The sequence below is a fragment of the Amblyraja radiata genome, chromosome 30 (genome assembly GCF_010909765.2).
Source record: "Amblyraja radiata isolate CabotCenter1 chromosome 30, sAmbRad1.1.pri, whole genome shotgun sequence".
Taxonomy (NCBI): Eukaryota; Metazoa; Chordata; class Chondrichthyes; order Rajiformes; family Rajidae; genus Amblyraja; species Amblyraja radiata.
The window spans coordinates 5,096,457-5,123,690 of record NC_045985.1 but is presented as its reverse complement, the minus strand read 5'-3'; the positions used below and the strand labels follow the sequence as shown (position 1 = coordinate 5,123,690).

The 27,234-nt window shown below is 47.3% G+C and overlaps 1 protein-coding gene across 1 annotated transcript in view; it reads left to right on the top strand.

Annotated features, from left to right (window-relative positions):
• Positions 1–4,654: 4,654 nt before the first annotated feature.
• LOC116989917 (nuclear factor 7, brain-like) overlaps positions 4,655–27,234 on the top strand; it is a 58,651-nt gene continuing 36,071 nt past the window's right edge. Inside the window, exons 1-7 of the mRNA XM_033047471.1 lie at positions 4,655–4,750; positions 5,746–6,015; positions 6,099–6,194; positions 6,742–6,975; positions 9,038–9,060; positions 9,156–9,274; positions 15,076–15,140. Of these exons, the coding sequence (XP_032903362.1) occupies positions 4,655–4,750; positions 5,746–6,015; positions 6,099–6,194; positions 6,742–6,975; positions 9,038–9,060; positions 9,156–9,274; positions 15,076–15,140 (903 nt within the window). The remainder of the gene's footprint in view (positions 4,751–5,745; positions 6,016–6,098; positions 6,195–6,741; positions 6,976–9,037; positions 9,061–9,155; positions 9,275–15,075; positions 15,141–27,234) is intronic.

Below are 27,234 nucleotides of genomic sequence, written 5' to 3'. Positions count from 1 at the left end.
AGCGATTGTTTCTGCTTTGGAGAAACAAAAATGCCGGTGCACGCAGAGGTCACAATGTCGTTCAGAAGTCAATGGGATCTCTACTTTAAAGCAAAAATAATGAATTTCCAGAGGGGGGTGGTTTGTACGGTACTCGAAAAGGCGTGGACAAATATAATCGCTGTCTTCAATTCCTTGCGAGTGGTGGCACTGGTTGTGGACCTGGGGGTGACATGACCTCCACTTACATGGAGACAGACAGTCTGAATGCGGACCTGGGGGAAATTGCAGCTCTTGCTTACAGCCCCGCCCCTCGCAACCCACTTGCCAGGTACACAACCAGAACTTCTCCCTATCCCTCTCTCTGCAAGATCAAGTAAATAGAGTCGCTTCTTCCTATCAGCAATTCTGAAGATCTTTCCTGGTCCGAGAACACTACCACAATTATCAAAAAAGCTCATCAGCGCCTCTACTTCCTGAGAAGATTATGGAGAGTCGGTTTGTCAAGGAAGACTCTCTCTAACTTCTACAGGTGCACAGTCGAGAGCATACTGACCGGTTGCATCGTGGCTTGGTTCGGCAATTTGAGCGCCCTGGAGAGGAAAGGACTACAAAAAGTAGTAAACACTGCCCAGTACATCATCGGCTCTGACCTTCCTTCCATCGAGGGGATTTATAGCAGTCGCTGCCTCAAAAAGGCTGGCAGTATCATCAAAGACCCACACCATCCTGGTCACACTCATCTCCCTGCTACCTTCAGGTAGAAGGTACAGCAGCCTGAAATCTGCAACGTCCAGGTTCAGGAATAGCTACTTCCCCACAGCCATCAGGCTATTAAACCTGGCTCGGACAAATGTCTGATTATTAATAACCACTTTCTGTTATTTTCACTTTACCAGTTTATTTATTCATGTGTGTATATATTTATATCATGGTACATGGTCACATTTATCTGTTTTGTAGTAAATGCCTACTATTTACTGTGTGCTTAAGCAAAGCAAGAATTTCATTGTCCTATACAGGGACACATGACAATAAACTCACTTGAACTTGAACTTGAACTATGTCACTGTCAAAATGTAGAAGTCGGCTCTCGACCCGAAACATGATCTGTGCATATTCTCCAGAAATGCTGCCTGACCCGCTGAGTAACTCCAGCACTTAGTGTCTATCTCTTGTATAAACCAGCATCTGCCCTTCTCTCTTACCTCAACCTGTTGCCTGGCCCGCTGTCTTACTCCGTCACTTTGTGTTTTGATTTATAAATCTTAGGTCATTTTATAATCAGATAGGGAGTTCAAAACAGTGAATAGACAATAGACAATAGGTGCAGGAGTAGGCCATTCGGCCCTTCGAGCCAGCACCGCCATTCAATGTGATCGTGGCTGATCATCCCCAATCAGTACCCCGTTCCTGCCTTCCCCCCATATCCCCTGACTCCGCTATTTTTAAGAGCGTCAGGAACATGTTTTCTGGAGTCGACTAGTTGCTATCAGCAGTTTTTCACTTTCAAAATTTGGATATAAACATTAAGAATTTCACATACAGGAGCAACTCCGCAAATGTTTCAACTTCTGAAATATATTTTCAAGAGATTTTTATAATATTCTCCAATTTCAGGTAGTCCCTGCTTTCTCCCTCCTTCCCCTCCCCTTCCCAACCCTCCCACAGCCCACTGTCTCCGCCTCTTCCTTTCTTCTTCCCGCCCCCCCGCCCCCACCTCCACCCCAACCGAAGATCATAGAGCGGTGCTTTTTCCCAGACGTCAGTCTGAAGAAGGGTCTCGACCTGAAAAGTCTCCCATTCCTTCGCTCCACAGATGCTCCTCGAGGTGTCTGAGGATCGGAAGATGGTGAGATTTACCGGGATCCCGAGGAATCTCCCTGAAACCGGGAAGAGGTTTACAGTGCGGCAGTGTGTGCTGGGATCGGAGGGATTCACATCGGGGAGACATTACTGGGAGGTGGAGGTGGCGGGGAGTCGGGGCTGGGGTCTGGGAGTCGCCGCAGACTCCGTGGAGAGGAAGAGACGGGTCACACTGACCCCGGAGACTGGAGTCTGGTGCATCGGGCGGGCACAGGATGACGAGTTCAGTGCATTCACCTCCCCTCTATCCCGTCTCCCCTCCCGTCCCATCCCCGGGAGGGTGGGAGTTTATCTCAGATACGAGTTCGGGAGAGTTTCATTTTACGACGCGGACACCAAGTCCCATCTCTACCCCTTCACTGGGAATAAATTCACGGAGAAACTTTATCCTTTCTTTGGGCCTTGGGATGAAAACCAGTGGCTGAAAATCTGCTCCGGTTCCGCTCCGGGTGTGTAAAAGGGTCGGGTCCCGGGACCGGCGTCAGGAGCGGGGCTCAGGGGCTGTGAGGCAGAAACCTGGTGGCCTTCAGAGAGCCTTTGCTTTCTCTCTCCATCCCCTTCCCCTTCCCAGTTCTCCCACTAGTCTTACTATCTCCGCCTACATTCAATCTTTGTCTCGCCCACTCCCCTAACATAATCTGAAGAAGGGTTTCAACGCGAAACGTCGCCCATTCCTTCTCTCCAGAGATGCTGCCTCACCCGCTGAGTTACTCCAGCATTTTGCTTCTACCTCCGGTGGACAACAGGTCGGCGCTGAACGAACGACTCCCATTTAATCCCCAAATTCCGCGTCGTGAAACCCCAGTGAGCGCAGAAATAAAACCAGGGGGAATGTAAATGTGGGAAGAGTGAAATAAACAGCAACTGAAATCAGAGCTGTCTGTCTGTCGATCCGTTCATTTTAACGCGTTAACCGCGTCTGGCTGCCGAACATAAATTATTTTCGTGTAAATATAAAGATTGAAACAATCTCCCTTCCCGCGGGTTCAGCAGCAGCCGCGGGCGGCGGGTCCTGAGCTCCGGGCTCCCCCGGGTCCCAGTCATCAGATTGAGAATGGTGTAACGGACATCTGTAAGAATGCGAACACGGGTTATATGTATGAGTGAAATTAGTTATTACTGGACCAAGTGGGATCCGTTTGACCCTGTTGGGCCCCCGTCCCCCAAGGCGGGAGTTGTGGGGTGTGTGGCGTCAGCGTTCACCCCAGGAATGGGGGGAGGGTTGGGTGGGGGGTTTGGGGGGTGGTGGGTGCGATGAGAGTCCCCCCCCCCCGGATCGGCCCTCTCCATTCCCTGCCTTGTGCCCGAACACAAGGATCGTGGGACCAAAATGCAACCAGAACTTGATGAGCAGCCCCTTCAGATATTGGTAGAGGGGCAGCAACCTCGTTACCGTTGGCAACATCCCATTGTGATGTAAAATGTGCCCAACGTTTGTAAGAAGGTGGAATTTATCAGATTGGCACACACACACACACACACACACACACACACACACACACACACACGCTCGCTCTGGCCCCACACACACACACACACACACACACACACACATACACTCACACACACACACACACACACACACACACACACGCACGCACGCACGCACACACACACACACACACACACACACACACACACGCACGCACACACACACCCACACACACACACACACACACACGCACGCACACACTCGCACACACACACACACACACACCTGCACACACACACACACACACACACACACACACACACACACACACACACACACACAGCTACACACACATATCAAAAGTATATTGAATTCTGAAGTTGTACTTTGCCCCGTTATTTGATAATGTGCTGTTGCTCCAGTTTGTGTTCATACAGTAAGCTCATAAGATCGTAAGTTATAGGAGCAAAATTAGGCAATACGTTTCATCATGTCTACTCCGCTACTCATTCCTGGCTATCTATATTTCCCTCTGAATCCCATTCTCATGCTTCACCCCCCCCCCCCCCCCCTATAATCGCTGACACCCTTACCAGTCAAATTACTAATGTTGACCCTGGCTGGAATACTTCATGGCCAGACATGAAGAAGCGGGTGGGGATGAAATGGTGAATGTATAATAGGTACGTGCAAGCTCAGGGTCACTCTTAAAGATAGAACAGGTATCTTGTTCCGCGCAGTCACCCCACAGCATTGTTATTCCACATAGGTAAAGAGAACAGCCATGGGCACTGAATGCAACACAATGAATGGAATAACACGGTGGCGCGGCGCTAGAGTTACTGCCTCACAGCCCCAGAGACTCAGGCTCGACCCTGAGTACGTCATGATCGTGATATCCATGAATTTGCGTCTCTGGGTGTGCCTCTGGATTCCTCGTTCAGTAACATCATCTCTGCCTCGCCACCGCACCTGTTGGTGCCACAGATAGGCCCCTGACCCGCTACGTTCGTCCAGCAGTTTGCATCTGCAGTCCCGTGTGTCTCAACTCGCAGCCGTCTCTGATTGAATACCAATTCTGCCCACCGCCGCCCTAATTCCCCTGTTCCTTATCCTCTCACTCTTAACGTGCACCTACTCTCACATCACCCACCCCCCCCCCCCCCCCCCCCTCACCCCCTCACCCCCTCATCACCCGCACCTATTTCGGATGAGGGGAGACTTGATGGAAGTCTATCGAATTATGAGAGGGGTGGGCAGGTTACACAATCAGAACCTTTTACTGAGGGGGAAATATTTAATAGTACAGAGCATAGCGATAGGGTGAGAGGGGCAAAGTTTAAAGGGGATGTGTGAGGCAGGTTTTCTACCCCAATGATGGTGAGTTTCTGGAACGCGCTGCCAGGGATGGTGGTGGAGGCTGATACGAGACAGGCGGTGAAGAGATGTTTGGATAGGCACGTGAGTATGCAGGTAATTGAAGGATATAGATTATGTTCAAGCAGGTAAGAGTTGGTCTTGGCATCATATTCAGCACAGACACTGTGGGCCGAAGGGCTGCTCCTATGCGTACTGTTCTTTGTTCCATACGGATTGTGTCTTCGTATTGTGTATATTCCTGGATATAACCTGATACTTGAAGAAACCTCCACATCAGCGCTGTAGAATGTATCCTGACTGTTCGCATCATGGCCTGGTGCGGCATTTCCAACGCACACGAGTTGCACTACCGCCTGCACTGGCCATGGTCGTGTTTATATTAAATTGTGTTTTGTATTAATGCCTCGTCTTTGGAGCAGTTTTTAATTTAGTTTTTACTAACTTGCAGGATTTATGTGTAATGTGGTTGTAATTTGCGTTTAATTAATATTGTGTGAAGCACTGACTATGTGTGCGTGTGATGCTGCTGAAACGGCGATGTGGTTTTCATCGCAGTTGTTCATCGCAGTACTTGTACAGATGACAATAAATCCGACTTGATTTCACTCTAAGTTTATATTTAACCATCGTTTTACACCCCAGTTAGTTTCTTTTTTGGCCGTGTCATTTTCTTTCCTGCTCTAAACTGTCCCATAACATTCCCTGCGTTATATTTATATACCGGTCAGTTTAACATCTCACTAAACCCTCCATGGGTATTTGAGGCCAGGACACGTTCACCCTGAAAACCTACAGCAAACCTGGAGACGGCAGCGTGCGCGGCAACGTGCGCGGTACAGAGGGATCACAAGGGATCAGCAGCTCCCAATCAGTGAAAGCAGTTTCAAACCAGGAAGTGGCAGGAGTTAAAATGGCTTCTAAAGAGCAGGTCGTGAATTTAACCGAGGAGGCAATATGTCCCATCTGCCTGGATTTCTTCACCGATCCTGTTATCCTGGAGTGTGGGCACAACTTCTGCCGCTCCTGTATCACACAGAGTTGTGATACAGGAGTTGTGATACAGAGTTTTTCTCCTCCCTGTCCGGGAGGAGAAAAACTCCTGCCCGGAATGTAGAGATGAGTTTACAGACCGCGCCCTCAAAGTTAATCGGGCCTTGGCGAGACTGTCTGAGAAAGCTCGAACACTGAGCCTGAATACGGAAGAGAAGGAAAGTAAACTTCACTGCGAGGAACATCAGGAAGAACTGAAGCTGTTTTGTGAAACTGACAAGAAACTGATCTGCCTGGTTTGTCGAGTTGCGCGGGAACACAAGTCTCACAGCTTCATACCGATTAAAGAAGCTGTTGCAATCTACAAGGTAAAAGCAAACCGACTACGATCACTTGCTTGAATGTATAGTTGAATGTTTATTGTCTAACCCCCTTTCTCTCTGATTCCCAGGATCAGGTTAAATCATCCATACAATCTCTGACAACAAATAAATCAGCCATCCAGGAAATGGAAGAGCAACAGAAGCAGAAGATTTCCCAAGTCCGGGTGAGGCCTTGCTATGTGGCATTTCTGATCGTGTCGTGTAGTTTTGTATTTTGGTTAATGCACTACAGCGTAGCGTGGCAGCAGTTAGTTGCGCTGTTTCACTGCTCCGGTGAATTCGGTTCGACCCTGACTTCTGGTATTGTCCACGTGACGCTTCCATGTCCCCTTCCCCCCGCTCTCTACCCCTCCCCCAGTACAACACTCCCCTTACCCCCCTCCCCCCTCCCGACACACACACTCCCTCCCCTGGTTCAAATCTCCCCCCTCGGTACAACTCTGACCAGGGTGGGTTCCGCCCACATCCCCCAGACATGTTGGTTTAATTGTTTGCTGTAATGAATCTGCCGAAGGCGGGTGATCTGTGAGTCGGTGGGAGTTAATGTGGACGTGAGAGCCATTGTGTTTCAGGGAAATGGGAGGAAATGAGATTAATGGGATTATTCTAAGGAACAGCATAGATATCGATGTGCCAAATGGTCACCTTCTACTTCACAACGAAATAGAATACAGAAATATATTCGATCAATCTTCACCTTTCATTTGACAGGAGCAGTCACAAAGCCTCAAGTCTCACGTCACATCTCAGTTTGCTGAACTGCACCAGATTCTCGTGAAGAAAGAGCAGCGCATTCTCGGAGAGATCAAGGAGGATGAGGAGAAGATTCTAAGTCCAATGGAGAAAAATCTTCAAGACATTCAAGAGAATTTAAACTCTATTGAGGAGGAACTCTCAAAGCTGCAGGGGCGAATGGAACAAACAGACATCGTGTCATTTTTGAAGGTCAGGGGTTATGTTTCAATCTCGTTCAATGAAACTGCAGTCCCAATATTGGGAGCGATATATTTGTGCAAATGTAACTTTTATCAATTCCTATATTTATCCAACATCCCTCGTACAAACATGCTGTGCTATCTCATAATTCATTGTAGACGAAAAAGACCATTCGGCCCATCAAGTCTACTCCGCCATTCAAGCATAGCTGATCTTGCTCACATTTTCAACTACATGCTCCTGCCTTCTCCCCAGGGCCTGATGGTCTGCATCCCAGGGTACTTAAGGAAGTGGCTCTAGAAATCGTGGGCGCATTGGTGATAATTTTCCAATGTTCTATAATTTCAGGATCAGTTGCTGTAGATAGGAGGGTAGCTCATGTTATCCCACTTTTTAAGAAAGGAGGGAGAGAGAAAACAGGTAATTATAGATCAGTTAGCCTGACATCAGTTGTGGGGAAGATGCTGGAGTCAATTATAAAAGATGAAATAGTGGCACATTTGGATAGCAGTAACAGGATCTGTCCGAGTCAGCATGGATATTTACGAAGGGGAAATCATGCCTGACTAATCTTCTGAAATTTTTTGAGGATGTAACTAGGAAAATGGAGATGGGAGAGTCAGTGGATGTAGTGTACCTGCACTTTCAGAAAGCCTTTAAGGTCCCACATGGGAGATTAGTGGGCAAAATTAGAGCACATGGTATTAGGAGTAGTGTACTGACATGGACAGTGAATGTGAGTGGAGGGTGAATGAGTGGGAATTAATGGGCATGTGAAATAGAATAGGGTACAAGGAATTGGATTGTGGGAATAGAAAGGAGGATAATGCAGATTACTTTCACAACATTCCAGTAGCTTTCAGACAAGCCCTGAATTGCCAGGATAATGAAAGCTACGGATTAAATGCAAGCAAATGGGAGCGATGTAGGTAGGTACAGTGGCAAGCATGGGCATTGTGGGCCAAAGGGCCTTTGTCTACACTCCATGTCTCGAGATTGGGTTGCCTATGCGACCTTCCATTTCGTGAAGATATGCAGGAGAATGACATAATCTATTGATCTTCACCTTTCATCTGACAGGATCAGTCACACAACAACTTTCAGTCACAGATCACAACCCAGTTTGCTGAACTGCACCAGATTCTCACTAAAATAGAGCAGCGTTTACTCGTTCCTTCTCTCCAGAGATGCTGCCTAACCCGCTGATTTACTCCACATTCTGATCACTGAATTTCTGACAGGATTTGCTCCAGGCCACTTTGAATTTTACATTTGTGTTTTGGTATCTGCAGAACCGGTGATACATTCTCCATCCACACACAATCTAATCCATCGTTAATCTTAAATCCCTCCAACCAATCATGATTAACAGCTTATTATTGGGTAACATATGATAAGCATTTTTCGACACTGGGCTTGTACTCGCTGGGGTTTAGAGAAATGAGCGGTGACATCATTGAAACTGACTGAAGAATGAAAGGCTTGGATAGAGTGGATGTGGAGAGGCTGTTTCCACTAGTTGGAGAGTCTAGGACAAGAGGTCAGAGCTTCAGAAGTAAAGGACGTTCCTCGAAGAAGATAAGGAGGAATTTTAGTCAGAGGATGGTGAATCTGTGGAATTTATTTTCAACAGATGGCTATGGAGGCCAAGTCAGTGGATATTTTTAAGGCAGATATATTTCGATTCTAGAATACCACGCATGTCAGAGGTTAAGGGGACACGACAGGAGAATGCGGATAGGAGGAGAGAGAGAGATGGGTCAGCCATGATTGAATAATAGAGTAGACTTGATGGGCCGAATGGTATAATACTGTTCCTATCACTTATGACCTCATGACATTGTTCAGCAGAAAATTCAAAACACGTCCAGACTTTCCTGCACATTTCGTCCTCTGAGTTATAGCATAAATGTCACAAAGATTCATCATACCTCCTGCATTGGTTCCATCAGTGTAATGTCCTCTGTGTGACAACGTGAGCGCGAGTCAGAAAATGGAAATTTTCAACAATGTGAAATAACTTGCGTGAAGTTGCTGTTCCCTCCGTCAATTTCTGCTTTATTTATTTCAGGAGGAAGCTGGTCGCAAGAGGAGGTAGGACATGTTCTTCAGTTAAACTCTGCACAGATCTGTAAAGTCACATAAACATGTCGACGCGCAGGTTATAACCGGTTATTTAATATTTGCAGAATTAGTGATGAATCCCAGACATTGTCACTGAGAGATGGTGCCATACTGGATGAAAGATTCAAACACCTCTTCTGGTTGAACGCAGTGTTGAGAGAACCCATTGTTGCGATTCATCAAGGTAAAACATTTGGATTCCTTACTTCTTATGTGGGTGACATATTTAAGTTGTAAATAGATGCAAAGATTGACTGTAATGATGAACTGAAGGGGAACTAAAGTTTTATACCAGCACCAATCTCACCTGTTGGGAAGCTTCACATTCAAGTGGTCAGCTGGAGATGTCAGAACCCTGAACACATCCAACACAGGAGCACAATACAACCAAGACACAGACTGCTAGATGAACTAAAACATCTTAACCCCATCCGCACAGACACGTCACGATACGAGTTTGAATTCTACAAGGTAGCCAGCAAAGTAAACGTGACTTAATTAAATCAGAGGTATTGAAAACTTGTAGGAATTTGATGACCAAGATTGTCATAAAAAATGCGAGTTCCATCAGAGAAGGATATATGTGTCACTGGTCCTGCTTGTCCTGTCAGTGACTACTGACTTTGGTTAACTCAGCTCTGCCCCCTGCTGGAGATACGGACTTCATTGTCATTAATTCTCCACTACATTGAAGCATTGTATGAATGAGTCGTGTCAGACAAACTAGTATTGTCCTCAGCCAGGAATTTTGTCTCAGACGAAAACACCCAGTTACTTGTTCAGTTGATATTAAATGGATTTAACTGAATCCAGTTAGAAATTTGTCCCAAAAAGTTAATCTTCAAGTGGAATTGGTAGTAAAGAAAGCAAAGTCAAGAGGGCTTGTATACAAAAACCTGAACGCAATGCTGAGATTCTATAAGGCGCTGGTAAGACCGCATTTGGAATACTGTGAGCAATTTTGGACACCATAACTGAGATTAAAGGATGTGCTGGCTCTGGAGAAGGGCCTGAGGAGGTTTACAAGAATGATCCCAGGAATGAAGAGGTTAACCTATGATGAGCTTTTGTCGGCACTGGGCCTGTTCTCGCTGGCGTTTAGAAGAATGAGGGGGGACTGCAATGAAACATACAGAATAGTAAAAGGCTTGGATAGAGTGGATGTGGAGAGGACGTTTCCACTAGTGGGAGAGTTTAGGACTAGAGGTCACAGCCTCAGAATTAAAGGACTTTCTTTAGGAAGGAGATGAGGATACATTTTTTGAGTAAAAATATCCACTGACGTAGGCTCCACAGCCTTCTCTGACAAAGAATTTCACAGATTCACCACCATCTCAGTGGATATTTTTAAGGCAGTGATAGATAGATAGATAGATTTTTGATTAGTACAGGTGTCAGAAGTTTTGAGGAGAAGTTTGGAGAATGGATTTAGGAGGGAGAGGTTGATCAGCCATTATTGAATGGCAGAGTTCTTGATAGAAACATAGAAATTAGGTGCAGGAGTAGGCCATTCGGCCTTTCGAGCCTGCACCGCCATTCAATATGATCATGGCTGATCATCCAACTCAGTATCCTGTTCCTGCCATCTCTCCATACCCCCTGATCCCTTTAGCCACAAGGGCCACATCCAACTCCCTCTTAAATATAGCCAATGAACTGGCCTCAACTACCTTCTGCGGGAGAGAATTCCAGAGATTCACCACTGTGTGAAAAAAGTTTTCCTCATCTCGGTCTTAAAAGATTTCCCCATTACCTTAAACTGTGACCCCTTGTTCTGGACTTCCCCAACATTGGGAACAATCTTCCTGCATCTAGCCTGTCCAACCCCTTAAGAATTTTGTACGTTTCTATAAGATCCCCCCTCAACCTTCTAAATTCTAGCGAGTACAAACCGAGTCTATCCAGTCTTTCTTCATGTGAAAGTCCTGACATCCCAGGAATCAGTCTGGCGATCCTTCTCTGCACTCCCTCTATGGCAAGAATGTCTTTCCTCAGATTAGGAGACCAAAACTGTACGCAATACTCCAGGTGTGGTCTCACCAAAACCCTGTACAACTGCAGTAGAACCTCCCTGCTCCTATACTCAAATCCTTTTGCTATGAAGGGCCGAATGGCCTAATTCTACTGCTATCACATGATATTATGACCTTATAAGTATTGAAATGTGGTATCAATATGCTGACCAGGATTGTGACCAACATTAAGGGCGATCTTCAGAGGGAAATTTGTGCCATAACTCGATCTGATTTATTAGTGACTGATGTTTCTGGTGATTCCGTGTTGCCCCCCGTTGGAATCGCTAGGTTCACTGTTATTAACTGTCTATCATGTTGAGGCATTGCTTGAATTAGATTTGTCAGGGAAACTAGCATCCACCTTAGTCTAGACTTTTTCTGGGTGGAAAACACCCAATTATTTGTCCAGACAAAGATCCTCTTACCCACATACACCTGGAAATTGAGATCTTGTGCCGAATTTCTCCCTGTAACGAAAGTCCACCAACACAAGCTACATCCCGATGAATCTTTGTAGGAAGGAAGTGCAGGTACTGGTTTAAATCGAAGGTAGACACAAAATACTGGAGTAACTCAGCGGGACAGGAGGCATCTATGGAGAGATGGAATGGGTGATGTTTCGGGTTGAGACCCTGCTTCAGACTCAATGAATTAATGAATCAGACTCAGACCCGATGAATCTCCTCTGTTCCCTCTCCAGCACAAACACATCCTTCCTTGAGCATGGCGACCTGCACACAATACACCAAGTGAGGCTGACCAGCCTTGATAGCCTTCCACGTGACCCAGAGCACCAACAATTTCCATGTCAGTACAAATTGAGATGAGGAAATCATTTTTTACACAGAGAGTGGTGAATCTCTGGAATTCTCTGCCACAGAAGGTAGTTGAGGCCAGTTCATTGGCTATATTGAAGAGGGAGTTAGATGTTGCCCTTATGGGTAAAGGGATCAGGGGGTATGGAGAGAAAGCCTGGATGGGATACTGAGTTGGATGATCAGCCATGATCATATCGAATGGCGATGCAGGCTCGAAGGGCCGGATGGCCTACTCCTGCACCTATTTTCTATGTTTCTATGTTTCTATGTTTCTAAATGTACTTCGCATGCCTACGGCACAGAAAGTGGTCGTTAATATAGAATAGTATAGAAGCTGGGATGTAATGTTAAAATTGTACAAGGCATTGGTGAGACCAAATCTGGAGTATGGTGTACAATTTTGGTCACCCAATTATAGGAAGGATGTCAACAAAATAGAGAGAGTACAGAGGAGATTTACTAGAATGTTGCCTGGGTTTCAACAACTAAGTTACAGAGATAGGTTGAATAAGTTAGGTCTTTATTCTCTGGAGCGCAGAAGGTTAAGGGGGGACTTGATAGAGGTCTTTAAAATGATGAGAGGGATAGACAGAGTTGATGTGATCAAGCTTTTCCCTTTGAGAATAGGGTAGATTCAAACAAGAGGACATGACTTCAGAATTAAGGGACAGAAGTTTAGGGGTAACATGAGGGGGAACTTCTTTACTCAGAGAGTGGTAGCGGTGTGGAATGAGCTTCCAGTGGAAGTGGTGGCGGCAGGTTCGTTGGTATCATTTAAAAATAAATTGGATAGGCATATGGATGAGAAGGGAATGGAGGGTTATGGTATGAGTGCAGGCAGGTGGGACTAAGGGAAAAAAGTTGTTCGGCACGGACTTGTAGTTCCGAGATGGCCTGTTTCCGTGCTGTAATTGTTATATGGTTATATGGTTATATGGTTAATATATATCATAACCAGCAACAATCCCAGGACAGATCCCTGCTGAAGACCACTGCGTACAGATAGCCACTACCATTCCATATATTTCATTCACAAAACTATCCTGATGCCAATACCCTCTGCCTCCTTAAACCAAGTCAATCTTGGATCCAATTATCCAGCTCATATCGGATATCATATGCCTTCTCTTTCACCACTCGCCCACCATGAGGGAACATGTCCAATGCCCCATGAAAGCCCATATATTGGTTTAGCCTGAGTTGAATGAATTCTGGGTTACAGGTCCAGGATCATTTCCACCCATGAATCTCCTCTCCTTCAGCGACCCTACAATCGCGAGCCTCCACACATTCTGTGTTGCACAAGGGCCATTCAATCCCAACATTTTTCAGTGGTGGAAGCCACCCCACCTTCAGTCTCGCCCTCTGCTGTCTCTCTGTCTCCCTCTCTGTCTCCCTCTCTGTCTCCCTCTCTGTCTCCCTCTCTGTCTCCCTCTCTGTCTCCCTCTCTGTCTCCCTCTCTGTCTCCCTCTCTGTCTCCCTCTCTGTCTCCCTCTCTGTCTCCCTCTCTGTCTCCCTCTCTGTCTCCCTCTCTGTCTCCCTCTCTGTCTCCCTCTCTGTCTCCCTCTCTGTCTCCCTCTCTGTTTCCCTCTCTGTCTCCCTCTCCGTCTCCCTCTCCGTCTCCGTCTCCGTCTCCGTCTCTGTCTCCGTCTCTGTCTCTGGCTCCGTCTCTGTCTCTCACTCTGTCTCTCTCTCTCTCTCTCTCTGTCTCTCTGTCTCTCTCTCTGTCTCTCTCTCTCTGTCTGTCTCTCTCTGTCTCTCTCTGTCTCTCTGTCTCTCTCTGTCTCTCTCTGTCTCTCTCTGTCTCTCTCTGTCTCTCTCTCTCTCTCTCTCTCTCTCTCTCTCTGTCTATGTCTCTCTCTCTCTCTCTCTCTCTCTCTCTCTCTCTCTCAAATTCAATTTTTTTTCAATTTAAAAACTTTATTGGCATGATAAAAAAAACATTGTTATATTGCCAAAGTATAAAACATGACATACATATTTAAAATGCATAAGTATAAATACACGTATACAGTGTATGGATAGATATGTCCCTGTACATAAACTTGCAATAGGCCTATAACCCTTTATTGATTGCTACACGTTCTTGTAGCTGTAAGCAGTACAACACAATAGCAAGTTTAGCAATTCAATATTAATTCTTAGTGTTAGTTAATGTTGATTAATGTGTGCTTACATATGTGCATGTTGGTCATTCACCGTTCTCTCAGGTTATGGCATGCGTATATGTATTGGTGCACCAAGATTGTGACTTATTTCCTTTGCCAAGGATTATTCTTAGTTTTGATGTATCATCTAGTTCTTTAGTCAGGGGTTGCAACACTGAGTTTGTCAAAGTATGCTTTCCTTGTTTTGTCAATCTTTTGGCATATTAGGAGGAAGTGCACTCAGTTTCAACCTCATCTGTAAACAGTGGCCGCATATTCTGTTGTCAAGGTGCCAGAATCTCTTCTGTCTTCCTTATTCAATGACAACTCCTCTCTCCCTCTTGTGTTTGAAGGGGGGCTTTAAAGGAGGGTATCTGGGGGGGGGCTAGATTTAGGTAGATTAAGGTGATTCCAAAAATGTAGTGCTCTTTTCTGGAGAGTTATGTAGCAGTGGGGGATAGAATAGAGGAGAGAAAGAGAGAAAGAGAAGAAAAGAGAGAGAGAAAGAAAAAGAGAAAGGAAGAGAAAAGGAGAAAAGGAAAAGAGAAGAAGCGAGAGAAAGAGAAAGAGAACGAGAACAGAGAAGGAAGAGAAGAGAAAACGAGAGAGAAAGAAGCATAGATCTCTCTCTCTCTCTCTATCTATCTCCTCTCTCTCTCTCTCTCTCTCTCTCTCTCTCTCTCTCTCTCTCTCTCTCTCTCTCTCTCTCTCTCTCTCTCGCTCTCTCTCGCTCTCTCTCGCTCTCTCTCGCTCTCTCTCTCTCTCTCTCTCTCTCGCTCTCTCTCGCTCTCTCTCGCTCTCTCTCGCTCTCTCTCGCTCTCTCTCGCTCTCTCTCGCTCTCTCTCGCTCTCTCTCGCTCTCCCGCTGAAATGTGGAGAAAGGTTTGTGTTGTCCATCCCACGTAATTGGGTGAAACCCCGGGCAAGGTTTCAGTTGTCCGCCCGCCTGTGCCCGAGTCTCCCCCCGACCCCCGGGGACTCTCTGATTCTCTGCTTCTCCCCCCAGTCTCCGTCACCCTGGATGTGGAAACAGCGCATGCGCTGCTCGAGGTGTCTGAGGATCGGAAGAGGGTGAGACGGACCGGGACCGGGAGGCGTCTCCCTGACACCGGGAAGAGGTTTACAGGCTGGTGGTGTGTGCTGGGATCGGAGGGATTCACATCGGGGAGACATTACTGGGAGGTGGAGGTGGCGGGGAGTCAGCGGTGGATTCTGGGAGTCGCCGCAGAGTCTGTGGAGAGGAAGAAACAGTTCACACTGACCCCGGAGACTGGAGTCTGGAGCATCAGGCGGTCGGGTGACGAGTTTGATGCATTCACCTCCCCTCAATCCCCTCTCCCCGCCCGTCCCATCCCCGGGAGGGTGGGAGTTTATCTCAGTTACGAGTCCGGGACAGTTTCATTTTACGACGCGGACACCAAGTCCCATCTCCACACCTTCACTGGGAATAAATTCACGGAGAAACTTTATCCTTTCTTCTGGGCTGGGACGGAAAACCAGTGGCTGAGAATCTGCTCCGGTTCCGCTCCGGATGTGTAAAAGGGTCGGGTCCCGGGACCGGCGTCAGGAGCGGGGCTCAGGGGCTGTGGGGCAGAAACCCGGTGGACAACAGGTCGGCGCTGAACGAACGGCTCCCATTTAATCCCCAAATTCCGCGTCGTGAAACCCCAGTGAGCGCGGAAATAAAACCAGGGGGAATGTAAATGTGGGAAGAGTGAAATAAACAACAACTGAAATCAGAGCTGTCTGTCTGTCGATCCGTTCATTTTAACGCGTTAACCGCGTCCGGCAACGGAACAGAAATTACTTTTGTGAAAATATAAAGATTGAAACAATCTCCCTTCCCGCGGGTTCAGCAGCAGCCGCGGGCGGCGGGTCCTGAGCTCCGGGCTCCCCCGGGTCCTAAAGTCCGCCGACTTAATGGTCTACACTATGTTGCAGCATTTCTACATTCAACACCAGATACGTTTTACTTGGAACTGATGTTTCAAAGAATGGTACACAAAAAAGCTGTAGAAACTCAGCGGGTGCAGCAGCATCTATGGAGCGAAGGAAATAGGCAGCGTTTCGGGCTGAAACCCTTCTTCAGAATGATAGGGGGTGGCGGGGAGAAGGAAGGAAAAAGGAGGAGGAGGAGGAGCCCGAGGGCGGGGGGATGGGAGGAGACAGCCCGAGGGCTAAGGAAGGGGAGGAGACAGCAAGGGCTAACAAAATTGGGAGAATTCGATGTTCATGCCCGCAGGCTGCAGACTCCCCAAGCGGAATATAAGGTGCTGTTCCTCCACTTTCCGGTGTTGCTCGCTCTGGCCATGGAGGAGATCCAGGACAGAGAGGTCGGATTGGGAATGGGAGGGGGAGTTGAAGTGCTGAGCCACCGGCAGGTCAGGTAGGTTCTTGCGGACCGAGCGGAGGTGTTCGGCGAAACGATCGCCCAACCTCCGCTTGGACTCACCGATGTAGATCAGCTGACATCTAGAACAGCGGGTGCAGTAGATGAGGTTGGAGGAGTTGCAGGTGAACCTTTGTCGCACCTGGAACGACTGCTTGGGTCCTTGAATGGAGTCGAGGGGGGAGGTAAAGGGACAGGTGTTGCATTTCTTGCGGTTGCAACGGAAAGTGCCCGGGGAGGGGGTGGTACGGGAGGGAAGGGAAGAATTGACAAGGGAGTTGCGGAGGGAGCGGTCTTTGCGGAAGGCAGGCATGGGGGGAGATGGGAAGATGTGGCGAGTGGTGGGGTCACGTTGGAGGTTGCGAAAATGATGGAGGATTATTTGTTGTATGTGACGGCTGGTGGGGGGGAAAGGTGAGGACTAGGGGGACTCTGTCCTTGTTGCGAGTGCGGGGATGGGGAGAGAGAGAGCAGTGTTGCGAGGTATGGAAGAGACCCTGGTGCGAGCCTCATGTATTTCAAAGAATGGGTGCGTTAGAAATTCCAGGTTCCAGGTGAAAACCCGCAGGAATCAGGCTCCGCCTTCCCGTCTGTAGGATAAGTGGAGCATTGCTTACTCCAGTCGCAGCCAGACCGCTCCCTCGCCTCTCTCCCTCTCTCGGCAACATCATGTCTGTATCAGCGCTGCTTCCTGCTCTCGTTCCCCACTTTAATGCCTCATCTTCCTCACTGCCAGTTTCTAACCAGCTCCCACTTTCACCGCTTGAGCTCCGACTCTTCTCTTCCCTTTCTCCGCTTCTCTGAATCCATGTCAGGGAAAAGGCGAGTGGCCAGAGTCCATTCCCAGCCAGCGGACTCCACCAGCTGCGTTCACTGCGCTTCTTCCTAACCTGCTTCCCGTCAAATTCCCTTTCCATTCTCCTTGTATTTTTGCGCCTGTTGCACCAATGAAGGAAGAGTGATATTTGAGTTACCAGACAGCCATACAAAGCAAAGATCCTAGAGCGGAGCAAGATAGGCTACTCCTGCGAAATGCAATGGGCTGACGTGTAGCACGCTACGGAGGGGATCCTGGGCATTTTTCACCGCCCATTTTAGTAACCGGAGCGTACCCGACCCGACTCGCAGTGTAATCAACGTTGCGGGGCAACAGTTTGTGTGTGTGATATAGGGTTAGATTCATAATTCTGTCAGTTCATACTTCTTGTCAAGAATAACATTTGACTCTGGTAATTGTCTTTTTTAATGCTTTTTTAAATCATTTCTTTTTAAATGGCTCACAAGCAGTGTTTGAGTTGATTTTGTAGTAACCGGAACCGACCCGACTCGCAGGGTAATCAACATTGCGGGGGAAGTTTTTGTGTGTGATATAGGGTTAGATTCATAATCCTGTTAGTTCATAATTCTGTTAATTCTTGTTAAAGAATAAAATATTTATAAACACACATACATGAATGTGGCATAAATGTATATAATCATATAACACACACAATTATATTTCTTCTGATTTTTATATCCAATGATGAACTTTATTTCAGACTAGACAAGGGACATTAAATAAGAAACACTGTAAACCTCCCCGCAACTTCACACACACACACTAGGCCCTATTCCACCCCTCAACCCCATCGCCTCCCCCCACACTACAATGTCTCCCCCCCCCCCCATGCCCCCACACTACAATGTCTCCCCCCCCCCCATGCCCCCACACTACAATGTCTCCCCCCATGCCCCTCTCCCCTCTCCCCGGGCCGCACCCCCTCTCCCCGCTGCCCCGGGCCGCATCCCCTCTCCCCGCCCAAGTCAAAGACCAAAGCGAAGATCCGGGAGCGGAGGCGGAAACAAAGATCCGATCTTTGGCCGGAAGCAAGATGGCGGAGGTTGGTTGCTAAAATGGGTCCATGAATCTGCCCATGACCGTACTACACGTTTGCGTGAGAGTAACCCATCTTGCTCCGCTCTAGGATCTTTGATACAAAGTGAAAAGCAACAAGACACACAGCCACATCAAATAAATTGAACCTAAACATCCACCACAGTGGAATCCACATTCCCCACTGTGACGGAAGGTAATAAAATTCAATCATCTTCCTCCTTTGTTCACCCGTGGTCGGGGCTGTTGAACCCTCCGTGGTTTGAGCTCTTCCATTGGTGATTCTCGGCAAAGGATCGCAGGCTCCGTGATGTTAAAGTCCGCGCCGCACCCGGGGCTTGAAGCTCCGGGCCGGTCTTCAGGAAAGGCCGCACCACTGCACACTGTTAGGCCACAGGGGGAACAGAGATACGATATGGAGCAAAATCGCATCTCAATCGAGGTAAGTGAACGTAAAAAGATTCCCCCGATTCGCCACTCCCTCCACATAAAACAAACCGAGAAAAATTAAAACGTACTTATAAAACATACTTAAAATAATAAAAACTGAGAGGGGACAGACAGACTGTTGGCGAGGCAGCCACTGCGGTGGCGCCACCCGGTGGAATTAGTAAATGTTGATGTGGATAGATTTCTAAATGGGGAGAGAATCCAGAAATCGGCGGTACAATGGGACTTGGGATTGCTGGTGCAGGATTCTCTAAAAGTTAATCTGCAAGTCAAATCAGTCGCAAAGAAAGCAAACTCAATGCTAGCATTTATTTCAACAGGGCTTGTATATAAACACAGGGATGTAATGTCGAGGCTCCATAAAGCGCTGGTAAGACCGCAATTGGAATATTGTGAGCAATTTTAGGCCACCATATCTGAGGAAGGGTGTGCAGGCTCTGGAGAGGGTCCAGAGGAGGTTTACAAGAATGATCCCAGTAATGAGTAGGTTCGCCTATGATGAGCGTTTGTCTGCACTGGGCCTGTACTCGCTGGAGTTTAGAAGAATGATGGGGGGCCTCATTGAAACGTACAGAATAGTGAAAGGCTTGGATAGAGTGAATGTGGAGAGGATGTTTCCACTAGTGGGAGCGTCTCGGACTAGAGGCCATGAGCTCAGAATTAAAGGACGTTCTTTTAGGAAGGAGATGAGGAGAAATTGTGTTAATCATGGAGTAGTGAATCTGTGGAATTCTTTGCCACAGAAGGCTGTGGAGGCCAGGTCAGTGGATATTTTTAAGGTAGAGATAGATAGATTCTTGATTAGTCCGGGTGTCTGAGGTTATGGGGAGAAGGCAGGAGAATGGGGTGAGAAGGGAGAGATAGATCAGCCATGATTGAATGGCGGAATAGATTTGATGGTCCGAATGGCCTCATTCTACTCCTATCACTTATGACCTCATGAGCCAATGGAAGGGAGGTTGATGCTTCATTGTGGTTGATCCAGGAGATATTGTTGGTGATATATACAGCCAAGAACTCAAAGCTCTCGTCCAAAGCCCCCTCGCCAAAACATAGCAAACTGTAAAATCTTGCCAAGACAGTGTAATCAAAATGTAGAGATTTGCACCCTCCCTCTGTTGTAAGGAATACCACTTGTCTGGGATCCCAGCTGGATAACATTCTTGTTATTTTTTTGTTTGGTTCAATAAAATGCAAATAAATGAAAATGGCGCAATGGTAGAGTTATTGTCTCACAGTGCCAGAGACCTGGGTTCCATCCTGACTATAGGTACATGTCTGTACAGAGTTTGTACCTTCTCCCTGTGACCTGCGTGGGTTTTATCCGGGATCTTCGGTTTCCTCCCACACTCCAAACACGTACAGGATTCTAGGTTAATTGGCTTGGTATACAGGTAAAATGTAAAAAAAATTGTCCCCTAGTGTGTGTCGGGTAGCGTTAATGGGCGGGGGTCGATGGTCGGTGCGGACTTGGTGGGCGGAAGGGCCTGTTTCCGTGCTGTATCTGAACTAAACTAAAACATTGATGTTGACTGACGATTCACCTTGTCGTGGTGGAGAAGCTTGTGTGGACCTGAGATCCTGAGAGCGATGCCGCCTGGAGCTATCGATGCTCCTGGTAGGGCCACCCATGGCGGTAAGGTTGAGGGGGAGGTCTCTGACAAAGAGCAATTCAACCAAGACCTCAACGGTGGAACAGGTGGAGGACGATGGCTGACCTTAGTGGAGCGCCACAGTCACAACGGCTGGGAAGGCGGATGAAGGCTGCAGCAGAAAAGAGTCTCCGGTCGTCTTGGACTCCATGCCACTGGATCCTGACCCAGATCTGTCAAGGACCGTGGGGTGTCTGTCTGTGCACCAGTCTCACCACGTTAAACAAAGTCACGCACAGGCGTCCTCCATATAGGGAATAGCACCCTGGAGTCACCCATGGCCAGCCATGACTGAAGGGAGCCTTAGAAGACTGGGGCAGCAGGAAGCATTGATGGAGCAAAGATACTTTTCTGCAGTTGTACATGGCCCTAGTGAGACCACACCTGGAATATTGTGTGCAGTTTTGGTCCCCTAATTTGAGGAAGGACATTCTTGCTATTGGGGGTGTGCAGCGTAGGTTTACAAGGTTAATTCCCGGGATGGCGGGGCTGTCATATGCTGAGAGAATGGAGCAGCTGGGCTTGTACACTCTGGAGTTTAGAAGGATGAGAGGAAATGTTATTGAAACATGTAAGATTCTTAAGGGTTTGGACACGCTAGAGGCTGGAAACACGTTCCCGATGTTGGGGGAGTCCAGAACCAGGGGCCACAGTTTAAGAATAAAGGGTAAGCCATTTAGAACAGACGAGGAAACACTTTTTCACACAGAGAGTTGTGAGTCTGTGGAATTCTCTTCCTCAGAGGGTGGTGGAGGCCGGTTCTCTGGATACTTTCAAGAGAGAGCTAGATAGGGCTCTTAAAGTTAGCGGAGTCAGGGGATATGGGGAGAGGGCAGGAACGGGGTACTGATTGGGGATGTTCAGCCATGATCACATTGAATGGCGGTGCTGGCTCGAAGGGCCGAATGGCCTCCTCCTGCACCTATTGTCAATGGAGTCAATGGCGAGGAGTCTGGTCTGTGTGATGTCATGTTGAATCCTGCATTTACCCTGCTTTATCTGAAGATGGCAGTAAACACTACACAATGTCCGAAGATAGACACAAAAAGCTGGAGTAACTCAGCGGGGACAGGCAGCATCTCTGGAGAGAAGGAATGGGTGACGCTGCGGGTCGAGACCCTTCTTCAGACTGGTTGGGGGAGAAGGGAAAGGAGACATATAGACGGCGATGTGGAGAGATAAAGAACAATGAATGAAAGATATGCAAAAAGTAACGATGATAAAGGCCATTGTTAGCGGTCTGTGGGGTGAGAACGAGAAGCTTGTGCGACTTGTGTGTGGGAGGGTTAGAGAGAGAGAGGGAGGGAGGGAATGCCGGGGCTACTTCAAGTGAGAAAAATCAATATTCAAACCCCACAGACCTTAATATCACACACCATTTCATATTTCATTACTTCCGGCTCTCTGCCCTCTGAAGCTTCCAACCTTATCGTTCCCCAGCCCCGCACGGCCCGATTTTACCTTCTCCCCATAATCCACAAACAGGACTGTCCTGGCAGACCCATTGTTTCTGCTTGTTCGTGTCCCACCGAATTAATTTCCACATACCTCCATCCTATCCCCCCTGGTCCGTTCACTCCCCACCTATGTCCAAGATACCTCACACGCTCTTCGTATCTTCAATGGCTTCCGTTTTCCAGGCCCCACTCCCTCATCTTTACTATGGACGTCCAGTCACTCTACACCTCCATCCCAGCCTATGTGTACTGTGTGTACTGTGCACAATGAAGACAACCAACTCTGAATGTGTGCTGTACCTGTAGATGGCAGTAAACACTACACAATGTGCACTGCACACAATGGGCACAACAAACTCTGGATATGGAACAAATCTGGACAAGGTCCACACATGATATAAGGCACAATGACCACAGTCTACAGCATGAAATCAGCTCCCAATAAATACAATAACGTTCACACAGAAACAAACATATTGAGCATGTTTAAGAAAGAACTGCAGATGTACAGGGTCTTGGTGAGACCACACCTGGAGTATTGCGTACAGTTTTGGTCTCCTAATCTGAGGAAAGACATTCTTGCCGTAGAGGGAGTACAGAGAAGGTTCACCAGACTGATTCCTGGGCTGTCAGGACTTTCATATGAAGAAAGACTGGATAGACTCGGTTTGTACTCGCTAGAATTTAGAAGATTGAGGGGGGATCTTATAGAAACGTACAAAATTCTTAAGGGGTTGGACAGGCTAGATGCAGGAAGATTGTTCCCGATGTTGGGGAAGTCCAGAACAAGGAGTCACAGTTTAAGGATAAAGGGGAAATCTTTTAGGACCGAGATGAGGAAAACTTTTTTCGCACAGAGAGTGGTGAATCTGTGGAATTCTCTTCCGCAGAAGGTAGTTGAGGCCAGTTCATTGGCTATATTTAAGAGGGAGTTAGATGTGGCCCTTGTGGCTAAAGGGATCAGGGGGTATGGAGAGAAGGCAGGTACAGGGTACTGAGTTGGATGATCAGCCATGATCATATTGAATGGCGGTGCAGGCTCGAAGGGCCGAATGACCTACTCCTGCACCTATTTTCTATGTTTCTATGTTTCTATGATGGAAAAATCGAATGTGGACAAAAATGCTGGAGAAACTCAGCGGGTGAGGCAGCATCTATGGAGCGAAGGAATAGGAGACGTTTCGGGTCGAGATCCAGACTGATGAGGGGGGGGGGGGGGTGGGTGGGAAGAAGAAAGGAAGAGGCGGAGAAAGTGGGCTGTGGGAGAGCTGGAAAGGGGAGGGGAAGGAGGAAGAAAGCAAGGATTACCTGAAATTGTAGAAGTCAATGTTCATACCGCTGGGGTGTAAACTACCCAAGCGAAATATGAGGTGCTGCTCCTGCAATTTACGGTGGGACTCACTCTGGCCATGGAGGAGGCCCAGGACAGAAAGGTTAGATACGGAATGGGAGGGGGAGTTGAAGTGCTGAGCCACCGGGAGATCAGGCTGGTTAATGCGAACTGTGCAGAGGTTTTGGGCGAAGTGATCGCCAAGCCTGCACTTGGTCTCACCGATGCAGCTGACACCTAGAGCAGCGGATGCAATAGATGAGGTTGAAGGAGGTGCAGGTGAACCTCTGCCTCACCTGGAAAGACTACTTCTTCATCTTCAGCAGGCTCGACTACTGCAACAGTGTCTTTACAGGTCTCCCTAAAAAGTCGATCAGACAGCTGCAGTTAATTCAGAACGCTGCTGCTCGAGTCCTCACTAAGACCAAAAAAGTAGATCACATTACTCCAGTTCTGAGGTCTTTACACTGGCTTCCTGTCTGTCAAATAATTGATTTCAAAATACTACTGTTGGTTTACAAAGCACTGAATGGTTTAGGGCCAAAATACATTTTTGATCTTCTGCTTAGCTACGAACCACCCAGACCTATCAGGTCGTCTGGGACAGGTCTGCTCTGTGTCCCCAGAGTCAGAACTAAACATGGAGAGGCAGCATTTAGTTTTTATGCACCACATATCTGGAACAAACTCCCAGAAAACTGCAGGTCTGCTGCAACTCTCAGCTCTTTTAAATCTAGACTGAAGACTTTTCTGTTTGCCGCTGCCTTTCAGTAAACAATACAATTTATTAATTACCTATACTGCACTGTAACTTCTATTCCTGGTTTTATTCTATTTTAAATATTTTATTTGGTTGCTTTTAATTTTGTAATTATTTTAGCTGAATAATCTAATAATCGTTTTACATCTAAATGTCATTTCATATGTGTTTCTTTCCAATGCTTTTAATGTTTTATGTAAAGCACTTTGAATTACCTTGTTGTTGAAAGGTGCTATACAAATAAACTTGCCTTGCCTTGCCTTGCCTTACTTGGGTCCTTGGATGGAGTCGAGGGGGGAGGTAAAGTGACACGTATAGCATACTACACACCATTCCTTGAACCTGCTTGTCAAGACTCCAGTACCTTCTTCCTCATTGTAGGAGTGGTTCAATGGTTCTATGGTAGTTTGTACCTGAGTGCATTGAGGTTATTTTTCTGCACACAGATCAGTGACAATCCCTCTCTACATTAGGCATGATCATACCAAGTTTCTTGGTTTCTTGGTCCTCCAAAATATTCCAAATGGAATTTAAACTGGAGGTGGTGGAGGGAGGACTTAAGCCAGAAAGGGTTATTGGGAAGAAAGAGTTACTTTAAATGTAGTTGCATCTGGTTGGGTAACTATAGTTGGGTGGAGATTATTCCATGCTTTAATTGTGCAGGGGAAGAACGAATTGCTGTACACATCTGTCTTTGTAGCTGGGATCACAAATTTGATCGAATGCCCTCGTCTGCTCCTAATTGGTTTGGGTTTGGTGTAGGCCTTGCAGTCTATGTCGAGCTGACCATTTATCATTTTGTAAAAACAGGTCAAACGGTGAGCTTCACGTCTGTCTTGGAGAGGGTTCCACCCCGACCAGAGAATTCAGAGGTTTGGTGACACTCGCTTCTCTCTCATAGGTGTTAGTAACTAATCGAGCTGCCTGTCTTTGGACACGTTCGATGGATGAAATGTGCAAGAGTGTAAGAAAGTCGACCACATTGACTCCATACACCAGAGTCACCATGTTTCAGGCACCATCTTCTACGCATCCACTTCAAGTCTGAAGGGCTGCATGGTGGCTCAGCAGTAGAGTTGCTACCTTACAGCGCCAGGGACTCGTGTTTGATCCTGACTATGGGTGCTGGTCCGTACAGAGTTTGTACCTTCTCTACGTGACCTACTTGGGGTTTTCTCCAGTTTCCTCCCACACTCCAATGACGTACAGGTCTGTAGGCTAATTGGCTTGCTATAATTGTAAACTGTCTCTAGTGTGTGTAGGATAGTGTTAATGTGTGGGGATCACTGGTCACTGCTCACTTGGTGGTCTGATGGGTCTGTTTCATAAGGTCATAAGGAATAGTAGTAGAATTAGGCCATTCGGCCTATCATGTCTACACCATTCAATCATGGCTGATCTATCTCTCCCTCCTAACCCCATTCGCCTGCCTACTCCCCATGACCTCTGACACCCGTACTAATCAAGAATCTATCTCTGCCTTAAAAAATATCCACTGACTTAGCCACCACAGCCTTCTGTGGCAAAGAATTCCACAGATTCACCACCCTCTGACCAAATAAATTTCTCCTCAACTCTTTCCTAAAAGAGCATCCTTTAATTCTGAGGCTGTGACCTCTAGTCGTAGACTCTCCCCCCCCCCCCCCCCCCCCCCCCCCCCCGATGCGGGAGCTGATCGCCTCGACGCAGAGGGCCCGAATGCCTCCGGCTACGGGCGTCAAGATCGTCCCATCAATGGAGGGCTCGAGGCCCCTGACCGAGGAAGAACTAAGGGAAGGGACTTGAACTTTATTTCGCCTTCCATCACAGTGAGGAATGTGTAGGAGTCACTGTGGTGGATGTTCATGTTAAAATGTGTGTTGGGTGATCTGTTAGTTTTTATTTGTATGACTGACTTGGCAAATGAAATTCCTCGTATGTTGCAAAACATACTTGGCGAATAAAGTGCTATTCCCATTCTGATTCTACAGAAATTCCTCCTCTTCTCTTCTCTAAAGGTACATCCTTTTATTCTGAGGCTACACCCTCTGGTTCTAGACTCTCCCACAAGTGGAAACACCCTCTCAGAATCCACTGTTTCCAGGCCTTTAACTATCCAGTAGGTTTCAATGAGGTTTCCCCTCATCCTCGTAAATTTCCTCTGGACCTAGTGAGACCACACCTGGAGTATTGTGTGCACTTTTGGTCCTCAAATTTGAGGAAGCACATTCTTGCTATTGAGGGAGTGCAGCGTAGGTTAACAAGGTTAATTCCTGGGATGGTGGGACTGTCATATGCTGAGAGAATGGAGCAGCTGGGCTTGTATACTCTGGAGTTTAGAAGGATGAGAGGGAATCTTATTGAAACATATAAGATATTAAGGATTTGGACACACTAGAGGCAGGAAACATGTTCCCGATGTCAAGTCAAGTCAAGTCAAGTCAAGTCAAGTTTATTTGTCACATACACATACGAGATGTGCAGTGAAATGAAAGTGGCAATGCTCGCGGTCTTTTGTGCAAAAAGACAAACAACCAAACAACCAAAGAAACTATAAACACAATCATAAACACACACATATTCTTTTACATAATAAATAATGGAAGGAAAAACGTTCAGTAGAGTTAGTCCCTGGTGAGATAGGCGTTTACAGTCCGAATGGCCTCTGGGAAGAAACTCCTTCTCAACCTCTCCGTTCTCACCGCATGGCAACGGAGGCGTTTGCCTGACCGTAGCAGCTGGAACAGTCCGTTGCAGGGGTGGAAGGGGTCTCTCATGATATTGTTGGCTCTGGAGTTGCACCTCCTGATGTATAGTTCCTGCAGGGGGGCAAGTGAAGTTCCCATAGTGCGTTCGGCTAACGCACTACTCTCTGCAGAGCCTTCTTGTCCTTGGCAGAGCAATTCCCAAACCAGATGGTAATGTTCCCGGACAAGATGCTTTCCACCACCGCTGCGTAGAAGCACTGGAGGATCCTCGGAGACACTCTGAATTTCCTCAATTGCCTGAGGTGGTAGAGGCGCTGCCTTGCCTTACTCACGAGTGCTGAGGCGTGTGATGCCCATGTCATATCCTCGGAGATGTGGACTCCCAGATATTTAAAACAGTTCACCCTATCCACTGGATCCCCATTTATCCTCAATGGAGTGTACGTCCTCGGATGATGTGCCCTCCTAAAGTCCATGATCAGCTCCTTTGTTTTTTTGATGTTCAAGAGGAGGCTGTTATCCTGGCACCAGAGTGCTAGACCAGCCACCTCCTCCCGTTAGGCCTTC